Here is a 24928-nt window from a genome sequence, read left to right as displayed (position 1 = left end):
GCAGTTTTCTGTTCTAGAAATACTGGTACAGATCAACAGGATATATATTGTTGATGTTTTTGTTTCTATTAAATCAATAAATAATGTTTGTTATATAACCTGACAACCTTCAGGAAAAAGATTTCCTTTTTTTCCCTTGGTAAACGAAATGGTGACAGACCTTGTAGATAGGCTTCATTTGTGGTTTTAAAAAATTTATTATTATTCCCTTGCTCAAAATTTCATTTAGATTTATTCACATATTGATGAAATATCTTCTGTAGAACAAGCACTAATTCACATGTTGTGTTAGGGACAGCTTTCTAAATATTTGTTTTCTTCTAAGAGAAGCAACTCTGTGTGTGTGTGTGTGTGTGTGTGTGTGTGTGTGTATGTAAGAAGGAGATGTAACATGCTGACAAAATGCAATCTGCAATATCCACTTTACCCAACAAAATTAATCTCTGAAATCAAGGTTGTAAAGCTCCCGTTTTAGAATTAGATTTCTTATAAAAGAGAATTCTTTTAATGCTGTGAATTGTGGAGTCAGTGAATGGTCTTTAAAGGTCTTTAAAATTTTTTATAATTGTTTTTGTATTTTTTTCTCAGTTTATACCCATCAAAACATGTGGTATGTTCTATCAAAAATCGAGTCAGCCATTCAAATGGTGTTAGCTCTCTCCATGGCCAAATAGATAGGTTATATGATTTGTTGTTTGTATTTTACACTTTCAGGGAGTAGAAAATTCAGGTTTTGCAATCTAAGTAACAGACTTTTTATTTTTCTTTATACAGAAGGCTAGACCATCTATAATACAGGTAAATGATCCTTTTTCATTTACTTATATATTTATCCAGCACTGTTCTCTGTGGAGCACTGTAATATTGCCAATAATATGTTTTATTCTAGGATACTGTAACACTTTGTTCCTACCCTTTCATCTTTGATGCCCAAGCCAAGACCAAAATGTTACAGACTGATGCTGAACTACAGATGCAGGTATCATATTTAAAAAATTATTTCCTCTTCTTACTGTGTTTTGTTTATCCAAAGCATTCAATTGTAACTTTAACTTAACAGGAGAGAGTGTATTTAGATGAGGGGCAATTATAACTTTTTAGAACTATTTAAATTTTTTCAGCAATTTTATGTTGAATGTAACACATATACATGAATGCATGTTTACCTGGATCAGGGGTTGACAAGCCTTCTCATAAAGGGCCACATAGGAAATATTTTAGTCTTTGTGGGCCATATAGTCTGTCTCAACTATTCAACTATCTGTGTGGTAGCACAGAAAGTGTGACGGACAGTAAGTAAATGAATGAGCATGACATTATGCCTATCAAATGTTCTGTATACTGAAATTTGAATTTTATATAATTTTCACATGTGAAATATTCTTTTTTTTTTTCATTTTTTTTCCAGTCATTTAAAAATGAAAAAAAATTGTTATTTCAAGAGCTGTACAAAAACAGGCAGCAAGCTGGATTTGGTCTGCAGGCCGTCGTTTGCTGCCCTTGGTAGAGACAGAGTGATAATTAAATGGAGCTTGGTAATTCTTTATTGAATAAAAACTTAAGTTACAGAGATTTAATTTATTTATTAATTTAAATACACATTTTTATTATAAAATAGAATTGATTTTGAGAAGTCTACAAAGACATTTTGTGAATTAGCAATTCAGATCTACCTTCCTACTGTTGGTAGATCTATTACTCCGTTCATCCCTCTCTTTCTCTCCATCTGTCTTTTTCTTGCTTTCTGTGTGTATCTGTATATAAGTATCTGTTTTCACAGTGACTTATCCATGTTATTGTCAATGTAAAGGTTTTCCAGAGAAAGTGGACAGTTTCAAAGAATAAAAACCATTTAACAAGTGGTTCTTAGGTTTCTTTTCCTGCTATTTTGAGAGTCATGGTTTTTACCAACTCTCCATCATGTTTCTTGTACTCTGATGATTATTTCAGTCTTAATTAGCTGGTCTCAGTCATTTTCATGGAACTGGTTATGGGTCATATGCTTCATCTGTTTCATTTAATTTCTTTTGGTTCAGATTAGAAAGATTTGTGTGTTTTGTAAACATGAGCAACTTGGAAAATCAGAAATAACAAAACGGAGATGCAATCAGCCTGCTCCCCACCACCCCAGGTCCAAAGGCACAGCCGGCTGCGGTCTGCACTTACAAAGACACTGAGTAATTGTGTTCTTCGATGTGATGTTCCAGGTGGCAGTCAACGGAGCCAACCTGCAGAATGTCTTCATGCTTCTCACCTTGGAGCCTCTGCTGGCCAGAAGCCCCTTCCTGGTCCTTCACGTTCGCAGGAACAATCTTGTTGGAGATGCCCTAAGAGAGCTGAGCATTCATTCCGACATTGATTTGAAAAAGCCTCTCAAAGTGAGCCCTTCATTCTATTCCTCTAAATGACTTCCAAGGTTTTCTTTAAACAGGGGTGATGAAACAGCAGAGGTCTTATCATTAAAATTATGGAGTACAGCCATTCTTAAGGTCTTTCATTCATTTTGCAATCATTTAATCACCTCCTTTTGTCAAATCAAACAGAATATCTCAACATAACATCAGATAAGGATGCCAGAGGATTACTTGAGGGATTATAGGGCTTTCTTTGTCCGTTCTCTTCAGTGACCCTGCTCCAACTCTACCAGAAACAAGCAAACTAGCAAAACTAAAGCTTCAACTAGGTAAAACTGTCAAGTCAGCATCTAGCTTTGGTTGTCAAAGATTGGAGAGAAAGAAGGAAAAAGGTAGAATAAAAAGGAGTGAAATTGTCTGGGAAGCTGTTGACCTATCATGAGTGCTCTTAGTACCCTGAAGTTATTGAATTACTGTTTTTTCTTTCCTCATGGACTATGCATGTTTGTTACCACTTATTATATTCCCAGGGCTTAACACAATTCTTGGTTACATAGTAGGTGTTTGATTAGTATTTAATGAATTATTTGAAGTTGTTTTAAATCATTTATCTTTCCCTTCAGATGATTTCCAGATCTCCATTGCCATTCCTATTTCCAATTTCCAAAAGGCAGTAGGCAAGAGACTGATGGTCTTCATGCTATTGTCACCCTTTCAGAACATACCATGAGTAACATCAGTCTGCCTGGGAATTCTTCCTGGAACTTATGGGTTAGATTTTTGATATTGCAAAGGCGGGGGGGGGGGGGGGGGGGGTTGTCCCTTTGCCCCTGTTTTCAATTAGTAATTCAGATGAGACACTTGTTGCTTTGTAGCATGTCTGAGTTAAATCTTCTGCTGGCATACATAGAATCGGGGTCCTAGTGTCTGTCTCTACCTTTTCTTTTGTCCTACTCTTGGCAACCTTGAACTCACCCACAAGGGTACACTTTCTCAAATGCTATTTTTAGCTCTGTTTCTGAGCCCTTGCCTGTACAATGGAGATGATAATAGTAATGGCTATGCATCAGACTGTTCTGAGGATTAGGTTAATAGAGTTTAAGTGCTGGCATGTAACAAACTCTCAATGAATCTCATTTGTTGGTTTGCTGCAGTTTTTACTGTGATGGTCATTGTGGGTCCAGGATGCCCCATGTAGATCTGTTTATAGCCTCTCACAGAACCCAGGTCTGTGCTTCCTTAGAATGCCCTCCTCACTTCCATAAGCATCAGTTACTGCAGGAGCCCCACTGAGAAAGATTTTTTCCAGAAAGTGTTCCTTTATCCAAATTAATCATTGCTTTTCTCTGTGTGCCAGAACATTTACCTCTCAGTATATTTGACTCTTTGAAAATAAAATGTGTTCTCATTTGATTATTTTATATTTGCCTCACTGCCCCAAATAGATGGTAAACTTTCCATGGACATATGGTAAACTTCTGACTTCCTTTGTATCCCTTGGAGTACCTAGGAAAAATTTTGTGTGTAAGTGCCTTGTTACTAATAAGTAGATACACCTTGCAGTGTTCATTGTGTCAATGTATTGTCTGTTATATATCCCTTCCTTTGTCCTGACTTTGGAAGGAGTTTGCTTTAAAAAAAAAAGATAAAACATCAAAGAGTTCCCTGAAGTATTAATTCTGCTTTCATTATTTTAAGGTAATCTTTGATGGCGAAGAAGCAGTGGATGCTGGCGGTGTCACAAAGGAGTTCTTTCTTTTACTGTTAAAAGAACTTTTGAATCCTATCTACGGAATGTTTACCTACTATCAGGATTCAAATCTCTTGTGGTTTTCAGATACTGTAAGTTAGTGATATTGCAGTTAAACAGATGGATTGAATTAAACTTTTCTTTTTGTGGTCAGACCGATCTCCTGACTTCTGACTTTGCCAAGGGGAGCATAACAAAGATAATTTAAACAATCCAATAGCGTATCTAGTCTTCATATTTCACTTGTTGCCAAGATCTCATGTTTTGTCACTCATCAGCCCCATTTCCCTTTCTAGTAGTTAAGATCCCAGGTTTTGTTACTCTTTGAAGGGTAAAAAGAACACAGTGTGATAAAGAAATGGGTTTTATAACATGTGGAAAGTGGTAGTCAAATATGTCTCAGCTTAATAATAACAGTGGTATGTATGTGTGTGAGTACTTCTACAGATACATGCACACACTGTATTTTTGGAAATTCAGTAGAAGAGCTAAACTTTCAATGGCATCCGTTTTTAACCAGACTATAATTTAGTTCTTGTTTTCTTTTCTTTTTTTTTTTTTTTTTATTTTGAGAGAGACAGAGAGAACAAGTGGGGGAGGGGCAGAGAGAGAATCCCAACTAGGTTCTGTGCTGTCAGTGTAGAGCCTGATGCGGAACTCGAACCCACGAACTGTGAGTTCATGACCTGAGTCAAAACCAAGAGTTGGATGCTAACTGACTGAGCCACCCAGGCATCCCTAGTTCTTTTTCCTTTTGGAGTTTTCTCCCTAGATCTGCACTGTTCTAAAAAGGTAACTATTACCCACACGTGGCCACTTAAATTTAAATCGTATTTTATTAAAATTAAATAATATGTAATGGGGAGCCTGGGTGGCTCAGTTGGTTAAGCATCCAACTTCGGCTTAGGTCATGATCTCAACAGTCTATGAGTTCGAGCCCTGTGTCAGGCTCTGTGCTGACAGCCCAGAGCCTGGAGCCTGCTTCGGATTCTGTGTCTCCCTCTCTCTCTGCCCCTCCCCTGCTTGTGCTCTGTCTCTCTCTCAAAAATAAATAAACATTAAAAAAAAAGTAAATAATATTTAAGATTTATTTTCAAAGTTGTGCTGGCCACATTTCAAGTGTTCAGTGGGTGTAGCTGGTGGCTACAGTATTGTATAGCACGGAATAGAATGTTTCCATCATTGCACGAAGTCCTATCGGATAGCATTGCTTCAGAAGATTATATGCTATTGTCTCTGTCTCCAGATGGAGCTGTAAATGCTTAACGTTGTTTGCATTGAATTTTTTGGTGGGATAATTGAACTTTTGTCAGGGTGTTTCTCTGCTTCAGAAGGTAACTAAATATTAATGGGGTCTTTATTCTTTTATATTGAAAGTATTCTGAGGTAAATGGCAGAGTGTTTGGAGGGCTGCAAGCACTGCCTTTCTTTTTAACACATTTGTATGCATATTGAAAAGTGTTTTGTAGAGCACAACTGGTTTCATTTGATCGGCATAACCTGTGGACTAGCTATCTACAACTCCACAGTGGTTGATCTCCACTTCCCATTGGCTCTCTACAAGAAGTTACTGAATGTAAAGCCTGGCTTGGAAGATCTAAAGGAGCTGTCACCCACTGAAGGAAGGTACAGAACTAAAAGATAGGCAGATTGGTGTGGGGAATTGCTCTGACTACCTGTGGCACAAGGATTAAAGGTTGAAAATACCTCACGGACAAGCTTGAGCTTATCAAGACATAGGGCTAGACTCTTAAGACGCAGATGCACCACTCTTTGCTTGAAGCATTGCTGGTGGCACCCCAAGGGCAGAGGGGAAAAAAGGAAAATGGAGGTCATAGTTGCCCAGGGGTACCAAATAATCCCAACCTTCCTTATCCTGAACAAAAAATAAAGACTTAGAGACTCGTCATGGTCCAGAAATACAGAGGGAGAAAGTATTGAAAAGGGAGCATTAAAAAAGTTTTTTAATTGAGATATAATTCAAATACCATGGTACTTGTTTAAAGTATAAATTCAGTGACTTGTAGTATATTCAGATTGTATAGCTATCACTGCAGTTGTAGAATATTTTCATTACCTGAAAGAGAAACTTGGTGCTCCTTAGTTGTCATCCCGTCTTCTCATCCCCAAGCCCTAGACAAGAACTAACCTAACTTTCTGTCTGTGTAGACTTGCCTGTTCTGAATATTTCATATGAATGGAATCGTATAATCTATGGTCCTTTGTGTCTGGCTTCTTTCAAACCCAGCATGTTTTCAAGGTTGATCCATGTTATAACATGTGCCTGTACTTCATTGCCTTTTATTGGCAAATAATATTCCATTGCATGGGTATATATCACATTTTGTTTATCCGTTCATTAGTTAATAGTTGATGGAAATTTGTGTTGTTTCCACTTTTTGGCTATCATGGATGATGCTACTGTGGACATTCTTGTACAAGTTTTTGTGTGGATGTAAGTTTTCATTCCGCTTGGGTGTATACCTAGGAGTCGAATTACTGGGGCCATATAGAAGCTCTGTGTTTAGTCTTTTGAGGAACTGCCAGACTGTTTTCCAGAGTAGTGGAGCCATATATATGTATATATATGCCATATATATATACATACCCATTTTAATGTTTATTTATTTTTGAGAGAGAGAGAGAGAGAGAGAGAGCGAGCGAGTATGAGTGGGGCAGAAGCAGAGAGAGAGGGAGACACAGAATCCAAAGCAGGCTCCAGACTCTGAGCTGTCAACATAGAGCCCGATGCAGGGCTTGAACTCATAGATTGCAAGATCATGACCTGAGCCAAAGCCGGACTCTTAACCATCTGAGCCACTCAGGCACCCTTTGGAACCATATTTTTTTGTTGTTCTCTTTCTGGCTTTAAAAACCCCTTTTCTTCTGAGTGTTTCTGCCTTGATTTTAGTTAGCATAAGATCACATATATTTTAAAAAACTTGTTTCTTTGGATTTTTGTAAACAGTATAATCCTTTTGGCTTCAATAGGAAGTAACATCCCCTTTTCTAGAAAAGAGTACTGTTTTTAAGATGGAGACAGAGGAAGTGTGATTTCTAAGGTACCCTCTGGAAATGAGAATGCCACACCACCTGTGTTGGATAGTACCACTGAGAAACCATAAAGGATAGGAGGGATGGGTGCACAGAGAGGAAGAGAAAACTTTAGAAGGAGTTTGAAAAAAATAGTAGAGGAGACCCTGGCAGGGGGTAACTGAAGGAAAAGGCTAGAGAGTAGTTGAAGTGTGTGCTATATACTTTGCCAGCCTGGCTAAGGATAGATTTCAAGTAATGATTTTGGGTGGTTAACTGGGAGTGGATTTAAACTCCACACTAGGAATTTTCTTCCTGGGCCACTCTTGATGGAATTGTCAGACTTGGAGCTCACTAAAGAAGAAAGTGTGAATGAGGTCTGGTTACAAGGATGTATTCTCTTGAAAGCTAGGATGTGAACGTTACTGGCATAAACATATTCTTGTTTTCAGGGTACATGTTTGTGTTCTTTAGTATGACAGACACTAGAGTGTCTTTACCATACAGAGCCCCTTGCATTAACAAGTAAGCCATTACGATTCCTACGTAGATGAGGTGACTTTGTGGCTTTTTTATGATGGAAGGTTATTCTAATACATGTGGATGAAGACATTCTGTAGGGCCACTGCAGTACCATGTTCTCATATGGACTTCCAAGCAATACCAGGGTTAAATGAACACAGGTATGTCAGATCTAAGTCCATCATTGTTTCTTCACAAATCCAGTAAGACTTGTCAGTGGGAAAAGAGAACAATTAATGTCTTACAGGTCTACTGCCATATTTTTTTTTTTCAGGTATAAGTAACACAATTTTCTGTCAGTCTGGATTGATGTTTGTCCTAGAATCTTCTTTTAGTTTTTCCTTGCAAACAATCTGGATATATGACTGAGGTAGAAACCCTGTTGCAGTATCTAACTTGCCTCTTTTCATTTCTCCATTATTCTATGATTAGGAGTCTTCAAGAACTTTTAGATTACCCTGGGGAAGATATTGAGGAGACTTTCTGCCTCAATTTCACGGTAAGGATTTCCACAGTTTACTTCTGATTGTGGCATTCTCTTTCATTGTGCTCACAAGTCATAATTAACATTTAGTTTTTCTCCAAATCAAAGAATAAATTCAGGGTCTCCTCTGAACAAATTTTATTTTAGTTATAGTGTCTTGAGTGTTAAAGGAGTTGAGTAAATATGTTTAATACATGAGTGAATGATTCATCTGTGTAAAGTTACTGAAACATTAATCCTCTTTACTCTTGATACATAGATTTCTAGAATTGATATCATTTTCTCTTTGATTGCATTTATTGGCCACTGCATGTCTTAAAACACAGGATATCTTTTAAGGTGCCAATGTTTTCTGAATCAGGTTCTTTCTCTTTTCCCAAGAATTTTCTGTATTATAAGTAGTGATTAAGCTACATTTGTTCCTAAAGCTTCTCGCAGTCATTTGGATTCTAGAAAGATAAGTGGTGAACACAATTGACACATCTCTTTTTTTCCCTCCTTAAATATAGATTTGTCGAGAAAGCTATGGAGTGATTGAACAGAAGAAGCTGATACCTGGGGGAGACAAAGTGACTGTGCGCAAGGAAAACAGGTTAGTCCTGTCCTCGGACTATTGTAGATGTTGCTACTTTATTTCTCTGCACTTTTAAGACCAAGATTGAAGTTAATCCTTAATCCCTTCTGCAGAGGAAGCAAGGGTAACAGAGCAAGAATTTGCAGATTGTAATTAATTTTTAATATTAGAGGAAGCACGAGACCAAGATTCAGGAGATAACTGTTGTAGATCTAAAAAACCAGACCTCTTCTTGCATCCTTTCACATTTTGAAAGACAGCTAGAGGATCGTGTGGTCTCATGTAACATTCAGTAACCTTCTCTGTCATGTTAGCCTTCCAGACTAGGAAGCCTCACCTTTGGGGAAAGTAAGTGCCCAACAAAAGTGGCTTCAGATGATGAAATTACCTTGACTCCAGGAACCTATTATAGAGGCTACTCTTATGTCAGGTAGGGGTTTCAACCAAAACTCAGTAAGAATCTCTTGGAGCTAAAAGTACTGTCCTTTTGTTATCTGCATAACATTGGTGTTTTGTTAACAGCTTATGATCCACTTTTTTTTTTTTTTAATTTTTTTTTTTCAACGTTTATTTATTTTTGGGACAGAGAGAGACAGAGCATGAACGGGGGAGGGGCAGAGAGAGAGGGAGACACAGAATCAGAAACAGGCTCCAGGCTCTGAGCCATCAGCCCAGAGCCTGACGCGGGGCTCGAACTCACGGACCGCGAGATCGTGACCTGGCTGAAGTCGGACGCTTAACCGACTGCGCCACCCAGGCGCCCTACTTTTTAAAAAATATATAAACAGGCTTATAGGGGCAGTTGGGTGGCTTAGTTGGTTAAGCGTCTTGACTCTTGATTTCAACTCAGGTAATGATCTCAGTTCTTGAGTTCAAGCCCTGCATCGGTCTCTGTGCTGTCAGTGCAGAGCCTGCTTAGAATTCTGTCTCCCTCTCTGCCTGTCCCCGGCTTATGTGCACTCACACTCTCTGTCTCTTAAAAATAAATAAATAAACTTAAAAAAAAAAAACAACAACAGCTTATATATTCCATATAATCTGATAATATTTTTAGAATTAGGAAATTTATGGCAGATCATAGAGGGGAGTTTTTGGCCCAGGAGATTTCTCTTTTAGTTTTGATGATTGTTTTATAACCTATGTATGTAGGTATCTGCCTTTAGTTTTTCAAAGGATGTCTGAGCTTTTGTATCAGGTTTCAGACAAGATAATGTGTGCATCTTTTTTTAGAAGCTAACAATGGGCTAGGCAGGAGGCCCAAGGAGGGGAACATTCAGAATGTCTTTATGTTATGATGAGTCATCATAAAGCTCTCTGTTTGATATACTGGGTTGGGCAGTGGTCTAGTGCAGGCATAGGCGATTTGTGATGTAGTCTGCAGTCGACGCATTTGGGACTTACAGCTCTTTCATATCTTTATAAAAGCATTTCTCTTAAAGTACTTTTTGTCTCTGCTTTTTTTCCCTCTCTCTTTCTGGGTGAGTTTTTCTCTCTTTGTGTGTCTGCTTCTCTCTCTGTCACCCACTATTTGTCCTTATTCAATAGACATTTCTTTGAATCAACAATTGGATTGAATAGTTCAGAGACAAGCTACGCAGGAATACTGAAATATAACACAGTTTGTTTAGGGTGTAAGCTGTTCTCACATGCAACCGTATTTCGGAAGTGAAATAAAAAGACTCATTTGGGTGGTTGAATCTAAAGGAGTTCGGAGAAATCAACTTGGGACAGACGTACCTGTGCACCCGGGAGGACAGATACAGCATAGAGCTAGGTTAGGAAGCCTACTAAGATTGAATAACAGATAGAGGCAGAGACCACAGTAAAAAGTGAAAGGTGCTCCATAAAGTGGTGGCTAAATCTTTGTTGTTATTTCAGGGAGAGAACAGTGACTGAGTGGAGCGTGGGGGCATTGCTGGGGGACTTCATTTGGAGGACTCACACTAGCTTAGCCTTGGGGGTTAGTTTGTAGAAGTCTTTGGAAATTAGGTGTGGACTTCATTCAGCAGGTAGTAAGACACCACTGTTGGTTTGTGAGCAAAGGAGTTGCATGATAGAAATAGGTTCCTGGGACACTTTCTTTGTTCTTCTTCTTTTCTTTCTCCACTGTTTATATCTGTTGCTGACACATACACACTCACGGACAATGCTTAAGCCCAAGAGTGGTGCTGAGTCAGTGTGGAAGAACGTGCTTTTCTTTACAAGGCATGTGGGTTCCTGTCCTCCTCCTTTGCACTTGTTTGACTCTAATTGACTTCAGGGATGCTCCTACAACACATTTTTCAATAAGGATGTTCTGATGGCACACAGTTTCCTTAAAGGAACGATAATACATAAATTTAAGAGAGTAAAAAGAAGGAAACCCACATCATTCTTTCACTTGTATTGTGAAACTCCATTATTCTATTACCATGACGTTCTAAAGAGTAGCTTCAGAAGTGTTCAAGTCTTTGTACAATGCAGACTGCTATGGTTTTAAATATTGCCGGGCAGAGTGTGGCAGATCCCTGCTTTGACTGCCAGTATACTGTGTTTGAGTTTAAAGTGTGGAACAGCTTCTGTCTTTGGTGAAGTTTAGGTTTTGGCTTTTCTGGGTCACTAGCACTCATTGAGCACATAGCGAACTCATCCATGCTGTTTTAGGTGTTATTGTACATGGCTTTGTAGTTGTGTCGGGAGGCAGACCTTGTTTCTGTCACACAGTTACCTATTAGAGAAGCTTCTGAGAACTTAGTGTGATTACTGCCACATTACTTAGTATCACTGTCATGGTTAGGGACAACTAGAGAGACACGAGTGAATTTCTATTCTTTTTATTTTATGCTGCAAAAGTAGAAATCATATCAGTAAAACATTTTGAGATCCTTGTAAGAAATGTTGCCTACAACTGTGCAAGATTAATCATTGCAGCTGTTTTTTCCTTTTGTCTATTATATGTCATAATCTCATCAGAGAGGATTGGGGTCCTTTTGGTTATTTATTAGATGGGTCTAAGAAAAGTAGATAAAAGAACTATATAAGAATAATACCTTCTGGATTTTAACTTGGGCAGTTGAGTACACAGATACTGCTCACATTGAAGTTATTTTTATTGACTTACCAGTTAGTTATTTGCTGTCACCGCTGCCCTGGAGGAAAATGCCAGAAAGGTACCAATTCTTAATCCATAATTTATTGTATTCCATTTGGTCTTAAAATTGCATTCTGTCCTTGGATAAGAGCTTCAGACAGGCAAATGAGTTACAAGCATCCAAGTAAAAGAATATCCGTGGGTGATTGCTGGTGGCTACACCCTAGCCAAATCTTGCCACAGCTGGTAATCACATCTGGATAATGACCACTCATGGTTAAGTATTTCTCATACTGTGTAACATGGTGTTATTACCATTAATGAAAAATGTATGTATCATTCTAGATTCCCCCAAATTGACTTCAATTTAATGTAGTCAAATTAAATGCAGTTGATGTCTTCCCCCATTTCTGTCATATCAAAAAAGGGATGGGGAGCGTAGTAAAAAGATCACACAGTGAGGCATGCCAGGCTTAAAGTAGGTGCTCCAAAGAGCATCCTGATTCCATAGAAAGAACCTGAGAATAAAACTCATACATGACAAACACTTCCAGGTCCTTAACATCTACTGAAGTTAGGACTGCTCAAAGACTTGAGTTGAGCTCTTCAGATGGTCTCTAAGAGGTGTAATCTTTAAGATCTACCTTGTATTTGCATTGGGCTGTTACGGGAATAGCAGATGGTTAAAACGCCAGTAACATTTCTTGAGTACTTAATATTTGTCCAGCACTATACTAAGAACTTCAGATGTAATCCTCTCCACTTTACAGATGCAGAAACTGAGCCACAGAGAGGCATAAGTAACTGTTCAAGGTTACACAGCTAGAAATCTAGGATTCAGGGCCAGAGGCAGGATTCAAAGCCAGGCATTTTGAGTGAGAGCCTGTGCTCCATAAATGTCAGCACATTGCCCCATAGATGCCAAGACCAGAACTTGAGTTTCCATCCACCACCCCCTCCCTAACCCAGTATGAAAAATGACTTAGAAGAGTTTGCTGTTTTCCTTTCAGGAACACTATGCAGTTTAAAAAAAAACAAAGTTGGCTTAGGTGAAAATGTACTATATATGTGTAAAATTATATGTCTGAATTTTTAAACTTAGCTTGAGACGATGCTTATATTTAGCATATCATTACAAAGCCCTCATGGATACCTTTAATAATGACTACACAGTCTGCCTTGTGAATGTGTGTGTTCTGTTCTCTCACTTTGGGGTATTTGGCTTCTATGTTCTTTTTTATTTCTCTCCTTCCTCCTTCATTTTTAATAAGACTTTTCAAGCATCTTTTGTGTATAAAGCTTTCTTTGTTTGCCTTTAAAATTGCTTTTTTAATGGATAATATCCCAAGGATGAAATTGAATTAGTGTATATCATTTTGAATCAGTTGATAAATGTTTTTGCTAAATTGATTTTGCTAATGAATTATATACAACTTACACGTTATCATCAGTGTATGAGAGTACTCATTTTACCTAATCCTTATAAGCACTAAGTATTCTCCTAAAAAAAAGTAATAAATTATCTTGCATTTGTAAAATTTTGCATTTCTTCCACACATAGTCTACTTTACATATTCTGCACAGCTTTGATGCATTTTACTGTGAATTAGAAGTGGACAATGTTGTGAATGTACTAAATGCCACTGAATTGTTCATTTAAATGGTTAATTTTATGTTATGTGACTTTCTCCTCAATAAAAAATGTTTGTGTACATGTGTGCACGTGCAAATGTGTCTCTGTGTCTGCCTTGAGTGTTAACTCTCAGGCAGGGAGAACTGCTGTGTCATGCTTAGGATGCGACACTTTTCTGCGTAATGCTCTGAGAGACTGAATTGAATGTGTAATGCATGTTGCTTTTCTTTCTGCCAGTTATTTTGTGCTTTAGTGACAAATTTGGGCATGTAATGGATTAAAAATGGTTTCTGAGTGATAATGTTTGACCCATCTTAAAGGCAGGGTATCCTGCTAGACATAAACATCCAAGTTTTATGGCTGTCGGAGAAACTATCAAATGAGCAGTGCAGGAAACAGAGGGTAAAGATCAACTCAGTTGGGAAACGGTGGAAATTGACTGACATTGGTGAAAGGCATCGTAAACATCCCTGTATCCTGGGAAAGTGGCCAACAGTGGTGTGACTAGTAGCTAGAAAACCCTACAGCTAAAGTCTTACCATAAGTGGAAGAAAGACTGCTGGCCAGAGCACTCGGCTGGGAATGCGTGTATTCCAGACCTCGCTGGAGCCCTGGTCAACCTAGTGCTGCCCTCTTGGGATATGTCTTTCTGCCCCAGGCAGGGTTGCAGTATTTCCTCTTTTTAAAGTAGTCTGCTGATGTCCTGTATGTATTTCTGTATTGGGACTAAATGATTTTCGTATGATTTGTAGGAACTCTATATTACATTAAGACTATTTTTTGTAAATTGGACTCCTGTTTGCTTTTGGAAATGTGGAGTGCTTGTGTTTAAATTTTTATAATTTATTAGTTTGTGTGTTGTCATGTCTGTTACTTCTTTTGGTCTTATATTACTAATCTCAGCCTTCCCCTGCCCAGTAATTGATAAATACATAATGTATTTTCTTCACTTAAAAAAAATTTGGGGGGGGAACCTGTACTCTAAGGTGAAAGCTTGAATTGTTTCCATATTGCTGGTTTCCTTAGCTATTCATACAGGTGAACATTAGGTTAATTATATTAAGGTCCAGATTCAGTTTGGGTTTTGATTTGATTGTGATAAATTAAAAGTTAATTTGGGCATAATTGTCACTTTTGTGATATTCAATCTTACCATCCAAAGACCTTAACGTTTCTTTCTTTGTTTTTCCTTTTCACATAGGCTATACGTATTTTTTGTTAGAGGTTTTTATAAATATTTTGATTTCTTCTTTCTATTCTGAAAGTGTCTTTTCATTTATACTGATCATTATTAGTACCTACAGATAGTTAATGGCTTTTGTATATTTATCCAGCAGCTGGTCAATTCCTCAAACATATTCAGTGTTAATAATTTTCAGCTGATTCTCTTGGGTCTTCTGTATATAATTACATGAATGCAAAAAAAAATTTCCCCAATAATTACACTCATTTGTTTCATTCATTTTTTCTTTTTACTAGATGGACCTAGAAAAATATTAAACAAGTCTCTTATTTCTAGAGATAAGAAATAAATACTGAGTTTTATTAGGTTTTTTTTTTTTTTTTGCTTCTATTAAGATAATCTTTGACTTCTTACGTAAATATGTTATTTTGATTTTCTCTTTTGGTTGGCCTGGCCCTAAGGATGATTAATATTACATTAAGGTTTATTTAACTCTACTATTGCCATTAGCAACAGGTCAGAGCTGCCTTCCAGTTCTTAAGGTAAAGCAGTCTCATTTCGCTTCTGCATAATTTTAACCCTTAAAAGAAATGGAAGAAAATGCATTTTAGTTTTTTATTTTGGGTGTGGTGTGTGGGGGGGGTCTTTAATTTTAAACTATTTTTTCTTCATTCAGAATGCCCAAATGTAAAGTTGAAGTAGGCCTTTTTGTATATTTATAATATCACATTAAAAGTCTTTTATCTCTTCTGGGAGGAATTCAAAACCTGATTTTACACTGAGGAAACCAAAACGAGACAGTTTATTGAATTTCCGGTTTCTGAATTAAAAGCCACATTCTTCTCTGATGAAGAATCATAAACTTAAGAATATAATGTTGTCTATTTTCTCCCCTTTTGTACCTGGGGAGGGAAGGAGGATTGAATTTCCAATCAGTGTCTTTATCTTTCATGTAATAATAAAACAATAATAAAATAATAATAATAGCTGAATTTCTTGAAGCACTGAGTATGTGTCAGATGCTAGCGTACACTTTGTGTATTAACTGACTTCTCATAATTGTGAGGAAGGGACTGTTACTATCTCCTTTTATAGAAAGAGAAACAACACAGACCAACTGAATTGCCTGAGGTTCATTGCTTACAAGAGGCAGAGCTGGGATTTAATTCCAGGCAGAGTATTCTGAGTCCTTTTGTTTTTTGAAAATAGTTTTATTAACACTACAGTGGTAAACAACTTTATGCTTGTTTCTTCGTAGATCACGGAGTCACACAAAATTCAAAACCCACAAAGAAGCTAAAAGTCTTTACATTAAATGTGTCCTTCCTAAAAATCCTTAACTGTATGTCAGTCTATCCTCAAGCAGTAAAATTTGAATATGCACCATTTTTTATTTAATATGTCACATTTACATAGCAAAATAATGAAGGCACAGCTAATACAAGCAAACTTAAACCCTTCTACTTCTGAGCTGGGGGTGGGGACACACACTTGGATTGGTTCTTCAAGTATATATTTTTTCCAAACATTAGCTTCATTGAAGAGTTCTGGTAATTTTCACAGCTACATTCTAAAAGCTACATGACAAAAGACTTCACAAGGATCAAACTACATAACACTGAATACACATGCTTTACAGAATTGGCTACATTCTACATCTTTTCAAGTAAATTAATATTTCTAGAATGCTAGGTAAAAGGATTTAATACTTAAACACTTTGGGTTTTTTTTTTACACCTTTGTAAATAGACACTACCAAGAAAACACATAAACATGAGACTGTAAATAACAAACACATATGTTGACAATATTATACAGGTTATACACCCTCCTTCTCAGAACCATGTTGCTTCTCTAAATTCAAATATTCAGAACATTCTTTAGAATTTGAAGTGGCAGTTTTCCAGGCCTCATTAAGCAGTCCTGTCATGATCTCCATCACAGGCTTCCTCCATTCGTCACTCTTCTCTCAAGTGTAAAGCTGATGTCTGGGTTACAAAAGCAAAGTCTTAAGATGAGAGTCTTGGGTTCTGCTTTTCCTGCACTGGAAAATGTCCAGACTAAAGAAACTGAAGAATTAAACATTGAGAACATGTTCAGTCTTGGCCTGGGTGTTCCGTGTGTAGTGTGATGGCTGTGGGATGAATAGGTTTCAAAGTGACATTCTTTACTTCACATCTACTTGACACCCTTACTAAGCCTCAGTTGCAGTCCTCACAGAAGAGATCATGAAAAACTCATTTTAAATTTAACTCGTTTTCCTCAACACCTTTTGATATATTTATTGTTTCAAAATGAAAATCAAATTTGAAACGGGCTGGCCAGGATCTGATTGCTTCAATTTAATATTAGGAATGTCAGTATTCGTTGTATTTTGGTCCCAAACCTGAGCCTTATTTTTAAGTCCACCAATATTCAAAAAAAAAGAAAAGAAATAGGGTATTTGTTTTCGGCGTCATTCTCCTCTTCAGAATCTCTGCCCCCGCTTATTTCTTGGCGTCATCAGACACCGCAGAATGGGGACCCTCATCTTTGGCAGCGGCCGCCTCCGCAGCAGCCTCTGCCGCAGCTTCCTCCTCCTCCTCCTCCTCCTCTTCCCCCTCCTCCTCATCCTCGTACTCTTCCTCGTCGTCGTCCTCCTCCTCCCCTTCTAAGGTCCATGCACATCCCTCCATCTCACCAGTGAGCTCTTGGATCTTGGCAAGTAGGGGCTTATAGATGTCGTTATACTTTTTTTCCAGAGCCTGAAATTCCTTATCAAATTTGGCTTCTATCTTATCGCATCGTTTCTGCAGCTTTTTAAGGGCCAGGACTCGGCATTTCACCGAATTAGGCAGGCTCTCGATAAAGTCATTTTTCGGCTTTGGTGCATTCTCTGCTGGGGTCTGGGGCTCCTCGGCCGTCTGACCAGCCGCGCTGTCGGAGTCGCCAGCCGCGCTGTCAGAGTCTCCCCCCTGCGCACCGCCTTCCGCCATTACCTCCTCCGCTGCGGCCGCCTCCGCTGCCGCTGCCGCCGCCGCTGCCGCCGCCGCCTGGCTTGCCTCCGCAGGTCCCTGGTTTTCCGAGTCGGCCATGTTAACAGGAGAAGCTGCAGAGGTCTAGGGTGGCTCCCGCAGAGACCTGCACCCGAGCTGCACCAGAGATATCTTGAGGATGCGGCAAGTGGCGGTGACGTCGGCCGCGGCAGTGACGTCGGCCGCGGCCCCGCCCTTTTATCGCCAGCCCTTGACTGGCTCTCTACAATCAGCTGATGGTCTTGCCCCCGTACTGCGCCAGCTTCCCCCTGTTGCTACCCTGCCATCTCCTTGGCACTGCAGCTGACGTCAGAACCTGTTTCTTGGATACCCTGCCCCCAGTCTGCCCACATACCTTCCCCCCTGTTGAGCTGGGCTGGGAATGACAGCAGTACCCAAGGCCCCCTTTCAGGAATTGCTTCAATGGCCTCAGTCTTTCTCAGTTTGCTGCTCTATCCCACTCAGGTCCTTGTATACAACTGTCCGTGTATCTGTCTTGGCCTTTGCACGACCCCACAACTGGCGTTGGTTGGGTGTCTCTGGCTTACTCTTGTGGAGTCAGCTTCGATCATCTCTCAGATTCCTATGAAGTCCTGTACAGAAAGCGAAGGCACTGGAGAACTAACTGTACCCCTCTGGGGTCCTGGGTGCATGTGTGTGGAGAGGGCAGTTTGCGTGTCCATCTGCCCACTTAACAGCCCTTCTTGATCATTCCTCAGTTAGCGGCCTATGTATTGGTGGTAAAGTCTTCTCTCGGCTAGCTGGATCTTGGAAACCATTTTGGAGCCATTTGGATAGGGAATCTCAGGACCGTTGGTATTCTGGAATGTGTTCTAGAAGTTCCCTCAGAAATCTTTGGCCCGTGGGCAGGAATAAAGCTGAAGGACCAAAGAAAAGCAAGGCCTTAGAAGGTGTTAGAAGCCTTAGGCCCAGGGTAAGGGCAACATCTTATCTATGTGAATGCATGCATTAAGTACTGTGGTTTATGGGGGACACACAGACACACATGTGTACACACAGACATTGTCTCCAAGGCACTCCATAGTTGAGTATCTGCTTTGTGGTCTTGCTGGGGATTTGTATCTGAGAGCATTTTTAAAAGGTCTTAAAAAGGGAACTCTCCTTCTTTAAGAGCAAGGTGAGAGTAGTCATTTTATTTTACTTCCTTACCTTGCTTATTAGATAGATCAAAGTGATAGCTTCTTGAATAAGGATGAGGACACATATTTTAGGTATGGAAGAAGACAAATGATCCTTCTTGGTATTTCATAGGAATAGTTTCAAATTCAGCATTATTGGTTTAAATGCTTCTCTTTCAGTGTACTGGAACTTGCTGAAGCTCTTCCATCATGCATATGAATGTTAGGAAATTACTTCCTAAAGTACAGTTGGTGCTATCTTGTGGTTTTTATGCATATTAAATTAGATAATATGTAAAGCCCTTAGTGTTGACATGTAGCAAGCACTTGATGTATTGGAGTGTTTTTTTTACAAGTTAATTACATCCGTTAATATGCAGAGATAACCTGCAATAATATTCCTTTTTAGAAAAGGACATTTTTGGGGGTGCCTGGGTGGTTCAGTTAAGCCTCCGACTTTGGCTCAGGTCATGATCTCACGGTTTGTGGGTTCGAGTCCCACATCAGGCTCTCTGCTGTCAGCGCAGAGCCCACTTTGGATCCTCTGTCTGCCCCTCTCTCCGCCCCTCCCCTGCTCCTACTCTCCCCAGAATAAAAACAAACATTAAAAAAAAAAAAAAACAAACAGATATTTTTGTGCCCTTCCCCGAAGAAAAGAACCTTTTACAAAAAGCCCAGTATATTCCCATTAGCAAACATCCTAGTTTTTTAAATGTATTTGTGATTCTTATTGTGTATTTTACTTTCTTATTTGTGCTTCAGATAATTTACTTTCTTCTTTTTTGTTACCATTTGTAGTGACAGGTCTTATTGTTAAGGCTGAAATTTCAGCTTAGCTGAGTTTAAATGTGATAATACATCTATATTTAGTTGGCTGACACTATACGTATTCCACGTATCACGTTATTAGTGGAAGAGAGATAATAAATTGAGAAGGCACTCAGAGACCAGAAAATGAAGGAGGCCACTCCATGCAGTTTACACAGAGTTTTATTCAGGGTAACTTACTGATGAGGGATCTGGTGGTGGGCGAGCTGCAGAGTTACTCTCCGCAAAATCCAGATGTTAGTCTCCTGATTTTATAGGGCGAGGAGACAGGTAGATGGGCATTATAGTGAGAGCAAAGGGTTCCCATATACCTATATAAATGGCTTGCGTGCACCTGACAGCTAACCTATAACTTGTGGAACCATCTGTACATCAGGAAGGGGAAAGACCATGTTATCTCTATCAGATTCATGGGAGGCCAAAACAAGCCTCCCCCATAATTGTAAGGTATGTGTGTTAATCTCCAAGGGCCCGGAACATGTATTCCCCGAGAGTAGTCACTGAGCAAACGTGAACAAGGTGGAGGACCAAAGATGGAGTCAGTATTGTCAGCAATCCTACACATATATTCCATTTATCATCTCTTAATGGTTGCATTTACCTTGAGGTTAGGAATGCTTTCTCTCATTTTAAAGGTAAGGAACTTGGAAGCAGAAAAATAAAGTGAAATATTCTGTTACTGTATGCATTACTTGATTGACAGAATCAGAGGCAGAAACCAGGCCTCTGACTGTAGTGTAGAAGTTGTGACAGACTCCTGTAGTGTAGAAGTTGTGACAGACTTTTTATAAAAAGCCAGAATTTTAATAAAATCCATTTGACTTCCTTGAGTTGGTTGAGACAAACAGGATGTGCTCATCTTACAGGAATTTTATTTTGCCATCTTAAAAAATCTTAAACTTTAGTGTTAAGCTAGGCTACTTTTTTCAAAAAGGTCTTTTGTTGAGATATAATTTATTATATTTTACATATAATAAAAATACAATTTAATTATTAATTTATGTGTAATAAAATGTGTCCTTTGCTTTGGCAGATACAGTCATGTAAACACTACACTGAGATGTAGAACAATAACATCATCCCAAAAAACTCTTTCATAGTCCTTCCCTTGTCAGCCCTGCTGACCACTGATCCATCTCTAAAATTGTTTTTTTCCCAGAATGTCCTATAAATGGAATCATATGTGTGTGGACTTTTGAGTCTGGCCTTTTTCACTCACCATAATGCATTTGAGATTCATCTGTGATGTTGTGTACACTAGGCATTTTTTTTCCCTTTTTATTACTGAGTAATATTCCAATTTGGGCTGTTTCCAATGTTTTGTGATTATAAATAATGCTGCAGTGAACATAAGTTTTTACTTCTTTTGGATACATAGCTACAAGTAGAATTGCTTGGTCATATTTTAAGTGTATATTTAGCTTTTTGAGAAAGTTCCACAGTGTTCCAAAGTGACTATACCATTTTGTTTTCACACATACAGTAACGTATGAGCTATAGTTATTCCAGCGGCATTTGGTTGTCGGGTTTTTCCCCCTTAATCTAATAGCTGTGTATAGTATCCTAAACGATTAATGATGTTGAGTATCTTCCAATATACTTATGTGTCATTCATATGTCTTCTTTGATGAAATATCAGTTTATATCTTTTGCCCATTTTCTAAGTTGAGTTTTTTGTTTTCTTATTTTTTAATGGTTTTATATATTTTAGTTACAAGTCCTTTGTGAAATATGTGTTTTGTAAATATTTTTTCTAGTCCATGGCTTAGTCTTTTAATTTTTTTCAAAAAATAGAAATTTAAAATTTTGATATTTTTTTTTTGTCTTTTATGAATTGGGCTTTTGGTGTCATGGCTAAAAGATCTTTGCCAAATCTAAGGCCACAAAGATTTGTTCCTATGTTTTTTTCCAGAGTTTTATAACTTTCACATTTAGACTGTCATCTTTACTGATTTAGCTTTTATAGAAGTGTGAGGTATATGGATATATACCTTTTGCATGTGGGTATCATGTTGATCCAGAACTATTTATTGAAAACACTGTCTGCTAAATTGCTTTTGCAAATTTGTTGAGAATTAGTTGACCATATTTGTGTGGGTATTTCTGGACTTTCTGTTGCATTGATTTATTTATGTGTCTATCTTTTTGCCAACAATACCCTTGATAACTAACTTTATAATAAGTCAAGAAATTAGGTAATGTTGAATTCTCTAACTTTGTTCTTTTTCACAGTTGATTTGGCTCTCCTAGTTTCTTTACCTTTCTATATAAATCTCAGAATCAACTTAACAAACTTTTTTAAAGAACCTTACTACCATTTGAATCCAGACTTATACAAACCATTGGCAATGGATATAGTACTTGTTCTTTAAATTTATGTATTTTAAAATGTCACCTCGTTAAGAGTTGTCTCATTTTGTGGGCTTTATGGACTCTAGTGTATAATTGAGGCTGCAGTAACACAGAATTGTGAGTAACGTAGATGAGCTATCATGTTGTGAAAACTTTATCTCAACATATTGTAATTTCTCATGTAGCTGTCACATTGGAAATGAAAAGAATCAAGGCAGGGGAAAGGGAGGACACTTAGATGAGGTGGTTGGGAGCACAGGTCTGTATTCAGACATTTGGCTTCAATTTCTGCCCCTGCCCATGTACCAACTGTTCGTCTTGGATTCAGTTCTGAAATTGGAATAATGACAATTTACCTGAAAATTTTTGAAAATGGAAAATAATTCAAAATTTATCTCTGCGGCCTCAAGAAACTTTTTTAAAATTTATTTTTGCATATTTTTTTATTGGGACATTCTTCTACCATTAAATCCACTCAAAGAGATACACACTGAGATAGTGTGTATCTAAGAATTTATTGCAGTGATTAGTACCTAGTAAACACTCTGTAACTGTTAGTGATCATTATTAAAAGAATGTGTTGAGAGCAATACTAATTGACATACAGAGATTAGAGTATATGAGTTCGCTAGGGCTGCTATAACAAAGTACCAAAGACTGGCTTAAACAACAATTTATTATCTTAGTTCTGGAAGCTAGGAGTCCAAGAACAAGGTATTGCCAGGGTTGGCTTCTTCTGAAGCTTCTCGTTTTGGCTGCAGATGTCTGGCTTCTCCTTCTATCTCTTCCCATTGTCTTCCCTCTGAATATTTCTGTGTCCAAATTTCCCCTTTTTATAAGGACACCAGTCATGGTGGAGTAGGGCTCACCCTAATGCCCTTATTTTGAACTTGATTACCTCTGTAAAGATTATATATCTAAATAAGGTCATCTACTGAGGTACTGGGGTTAGAACTTCAATATATGAATTTTAGGGGAGAAAATCCAGCTCATAACACTCCACCCTCTGGCCCTCTGAAAGTCTTGTCCTTCTCACCTATAAAATACATTTAGCCCATTCCAACATCCCCCAAAATCTTAACACAATTCCAGCATCAACTCTTAAGTCCAAAGTCTCATCTGTGATGGTTAATTTTAGGTATCAAATTGACTGGGTCATGGTGTACCCAGATATTTCATGAGGTATTACTCTGGATATATGTAAGGGTGTTTGTGGATGAGGTTAACATTTGAACAGGAAACTGAGTAAAGCAGATTGCAGTCCCTGATGTGTGAGGGTCTCATCAGTTGAAGGCCTGAATAGAACAAAAAGGCTGAGTAACAGGTACTCTTCCTGCCTGATTCTGCCTTTGAACTGGGACATCAGTTTTTCCTCCCTACAGACTCTAACAGAAGCATAAACCCCTCCTGGTCCTCAAGCCTCCCTGTCTTTGGACTAGAACACATTGGCTCTCCTGGATCTGCAGCTTGCCGACTGCAGAGCTTGGGGCTTATCTGCCTCCATTTGTGTACATGTACACACACACACCTACTGGTTCTGTTTCTCTCTGGAGAACCCTGACTCATATATCAGGTAAATATTGCCTAAATCCTGAGGTAAAATTCTTCCACAGCTGTGAAATTCACAGCTGTGAAGCCAGATTCAAGTTATCTGCTTCAGTATGATGGTGGGCACAGGCATGGGATGGACAGTCCCATTATAAAAGGGAGACATCAGGAGGAAAGAGGTCATAGGTCCCAAGCAAGTCCTAAACCTAGCAGGGAAAATTTCACTAGATTTTGGGGCTTGGAGAATAATCTTCTTTGGGACTATGCTGTATCCTCTGGCTCACAGGGGTGGTGGCCCTACCTTCCGTGGCCAAGAAGTTACTGGCTCTGGTTCCTTGACCTAATAAGCCCATGATGGCAGTAGTAGGCTCACTGGACTCTGATTTGCCTTTGGGGGCATTCTTCCCTTTTCTTAAAAGGTAATGCCTGTTTGCAGAGTGCGTCAGTTGGGTAGGTTCATTTCATACCAGTAGAATTCCAGAAGTCCAGCAGTCTTCCTTCATTTTGTCCATCCCTGTCTCTTTGGTGCAAACTGGCAGTGTTTCTGCTCTTAAAAGTTTTTATTTTTAGTAACTTTGTTGGCTTCCCAGACAATTCACAGGGATGCAAAACACTAGAACACAATTTGGCCCAGTTCTTTGCCACTTGATAACAAGATCACCTTTCCTCCAATTTCCAATAAGCAGCACATTTCCTTGTAAACTTCTCCAGAGGCATTTCAACATTCTTTTTTCTAGCCACATTGTTTATGATGTGTATTTATTTTCTGACAACAAAAGCTTTCTCTACAGCTCTCCTCTTGTCTTCCTGTGCCCTCACCAGAATCTCCTTTGCTGTTTATATTTCTGTTAACTGTCTCTTCCAGGCATCTAGGCATTTTCTGTCAAGTGCCTCAAAACTCTGACAGCTTTACCCGTTATCCAATTCCACAGTCATTCTACATTTTTAGATATTTGCTATTGTAATACCCCACTTTCTGGTACCAAGATTTGTATTAGGCTTCTCCAGAGAAACAGGACCAATAGGAGATATATATGTACAGATACAATGCAGGTTCACAGCTGTGGAAGAATTTTACTTCAGGGTTAATCAAACTAACTCTCACCCCTACCTAATTTAGATGATATTTACATGATCTGTTAGGTTTCTCCAGAGAAACAGAACCAGTAGGGAGTGTGTGTGTGTGTGTGTGTGTGTGTGTGTGTGTGTGTTTGTGTGTGTGTGTGTGCGTGCACGTTTACATAAATGCAGGCAGACCAGACCAGGCCCAGGATCTGCAGTCAGCAAGCTGCAGATCCAGGAGAGCCAATGGTTGTAGTTCTAGTCCAAAGGCCGGCAGACTTGAAATCCAGGAAGGGCTGATGCTTCTGTTAGAGTTTGTAGGCAGGAAAAAACTGATACCCCAGCTCAAAGGGAACATATATGGATGTGTATACATGCATAT

General features: G+C 38.7%; 2 protein-coding genes across 6 annotated transcripts in view; one reads left to right on the top strand and one right to left on the bottom strand.

Annotated features, from left to right (window-relative positions):
- The window catches only part of HERC3 (HECT and RLD domain containing E3 ubiquitin protein ligase 3), a 111746-nt gene that overhangs the window by 79024 nt on the left and 7794 nt on the right, over positions 1-24928 (top strand). For all 5 annotated transcript variants that reach the window (XM_030313438.1, XM_030313441.1, XM_030313440.1 and 2 more), the window contains 7 exons: positions 775-798; positions 890-979; positions 2208-2378; positions 4053-4196; positions 5564-5730; positions 8092-8158; positions 8653-8735. In XM_030313438.1, coding sequence (XP_030169298.1) covers positions 775-798; positions 890-979; positions 2208-2378; positions 4053-4196; positions 5564-5730; positions 8092-8158; positions 8653-8735 — 746 coding nt within the window. The remainder of the gene's footprint in view (positions 1-774; positions 799-889; positions 980-2207; positions 2379-4052; positions 4197-5563; positions 5731-8091; positions 8159-8652; positions 8736-24928) is intronic.
- Positions 15794-17881, bottom strand: NAP1L5 (nucleosome assembly protein 1 like 5). Its single transcript, XM_030313448.1, has one exon. The coding sequence runs from the start codon at positions 17675-17677 to the stop codon at positions 17090-17092; it is 588 nt and encodes a 195-aa protein (XP_030169308.1). The 5' UTR covers positions 17678-17881; the 3' UTR covers positions 15794-17089.

Source organism: Lynx canadensis, chromosome B1 (assembly GCF_007474595.2).
Source record: "Lynx canadensis isolate LIC74 chromosome B1, mLynCan4.pri.v2, whole genome shotgun sequence".
NCBI lineage: Eukaryota > Metazoa > Chordata > Mammalia > Carnivora > Felidae > Lynx > Lynx canadensis.
This window is presented reverse-complemented; position numbering and strand designations above follow the sequence as displayed.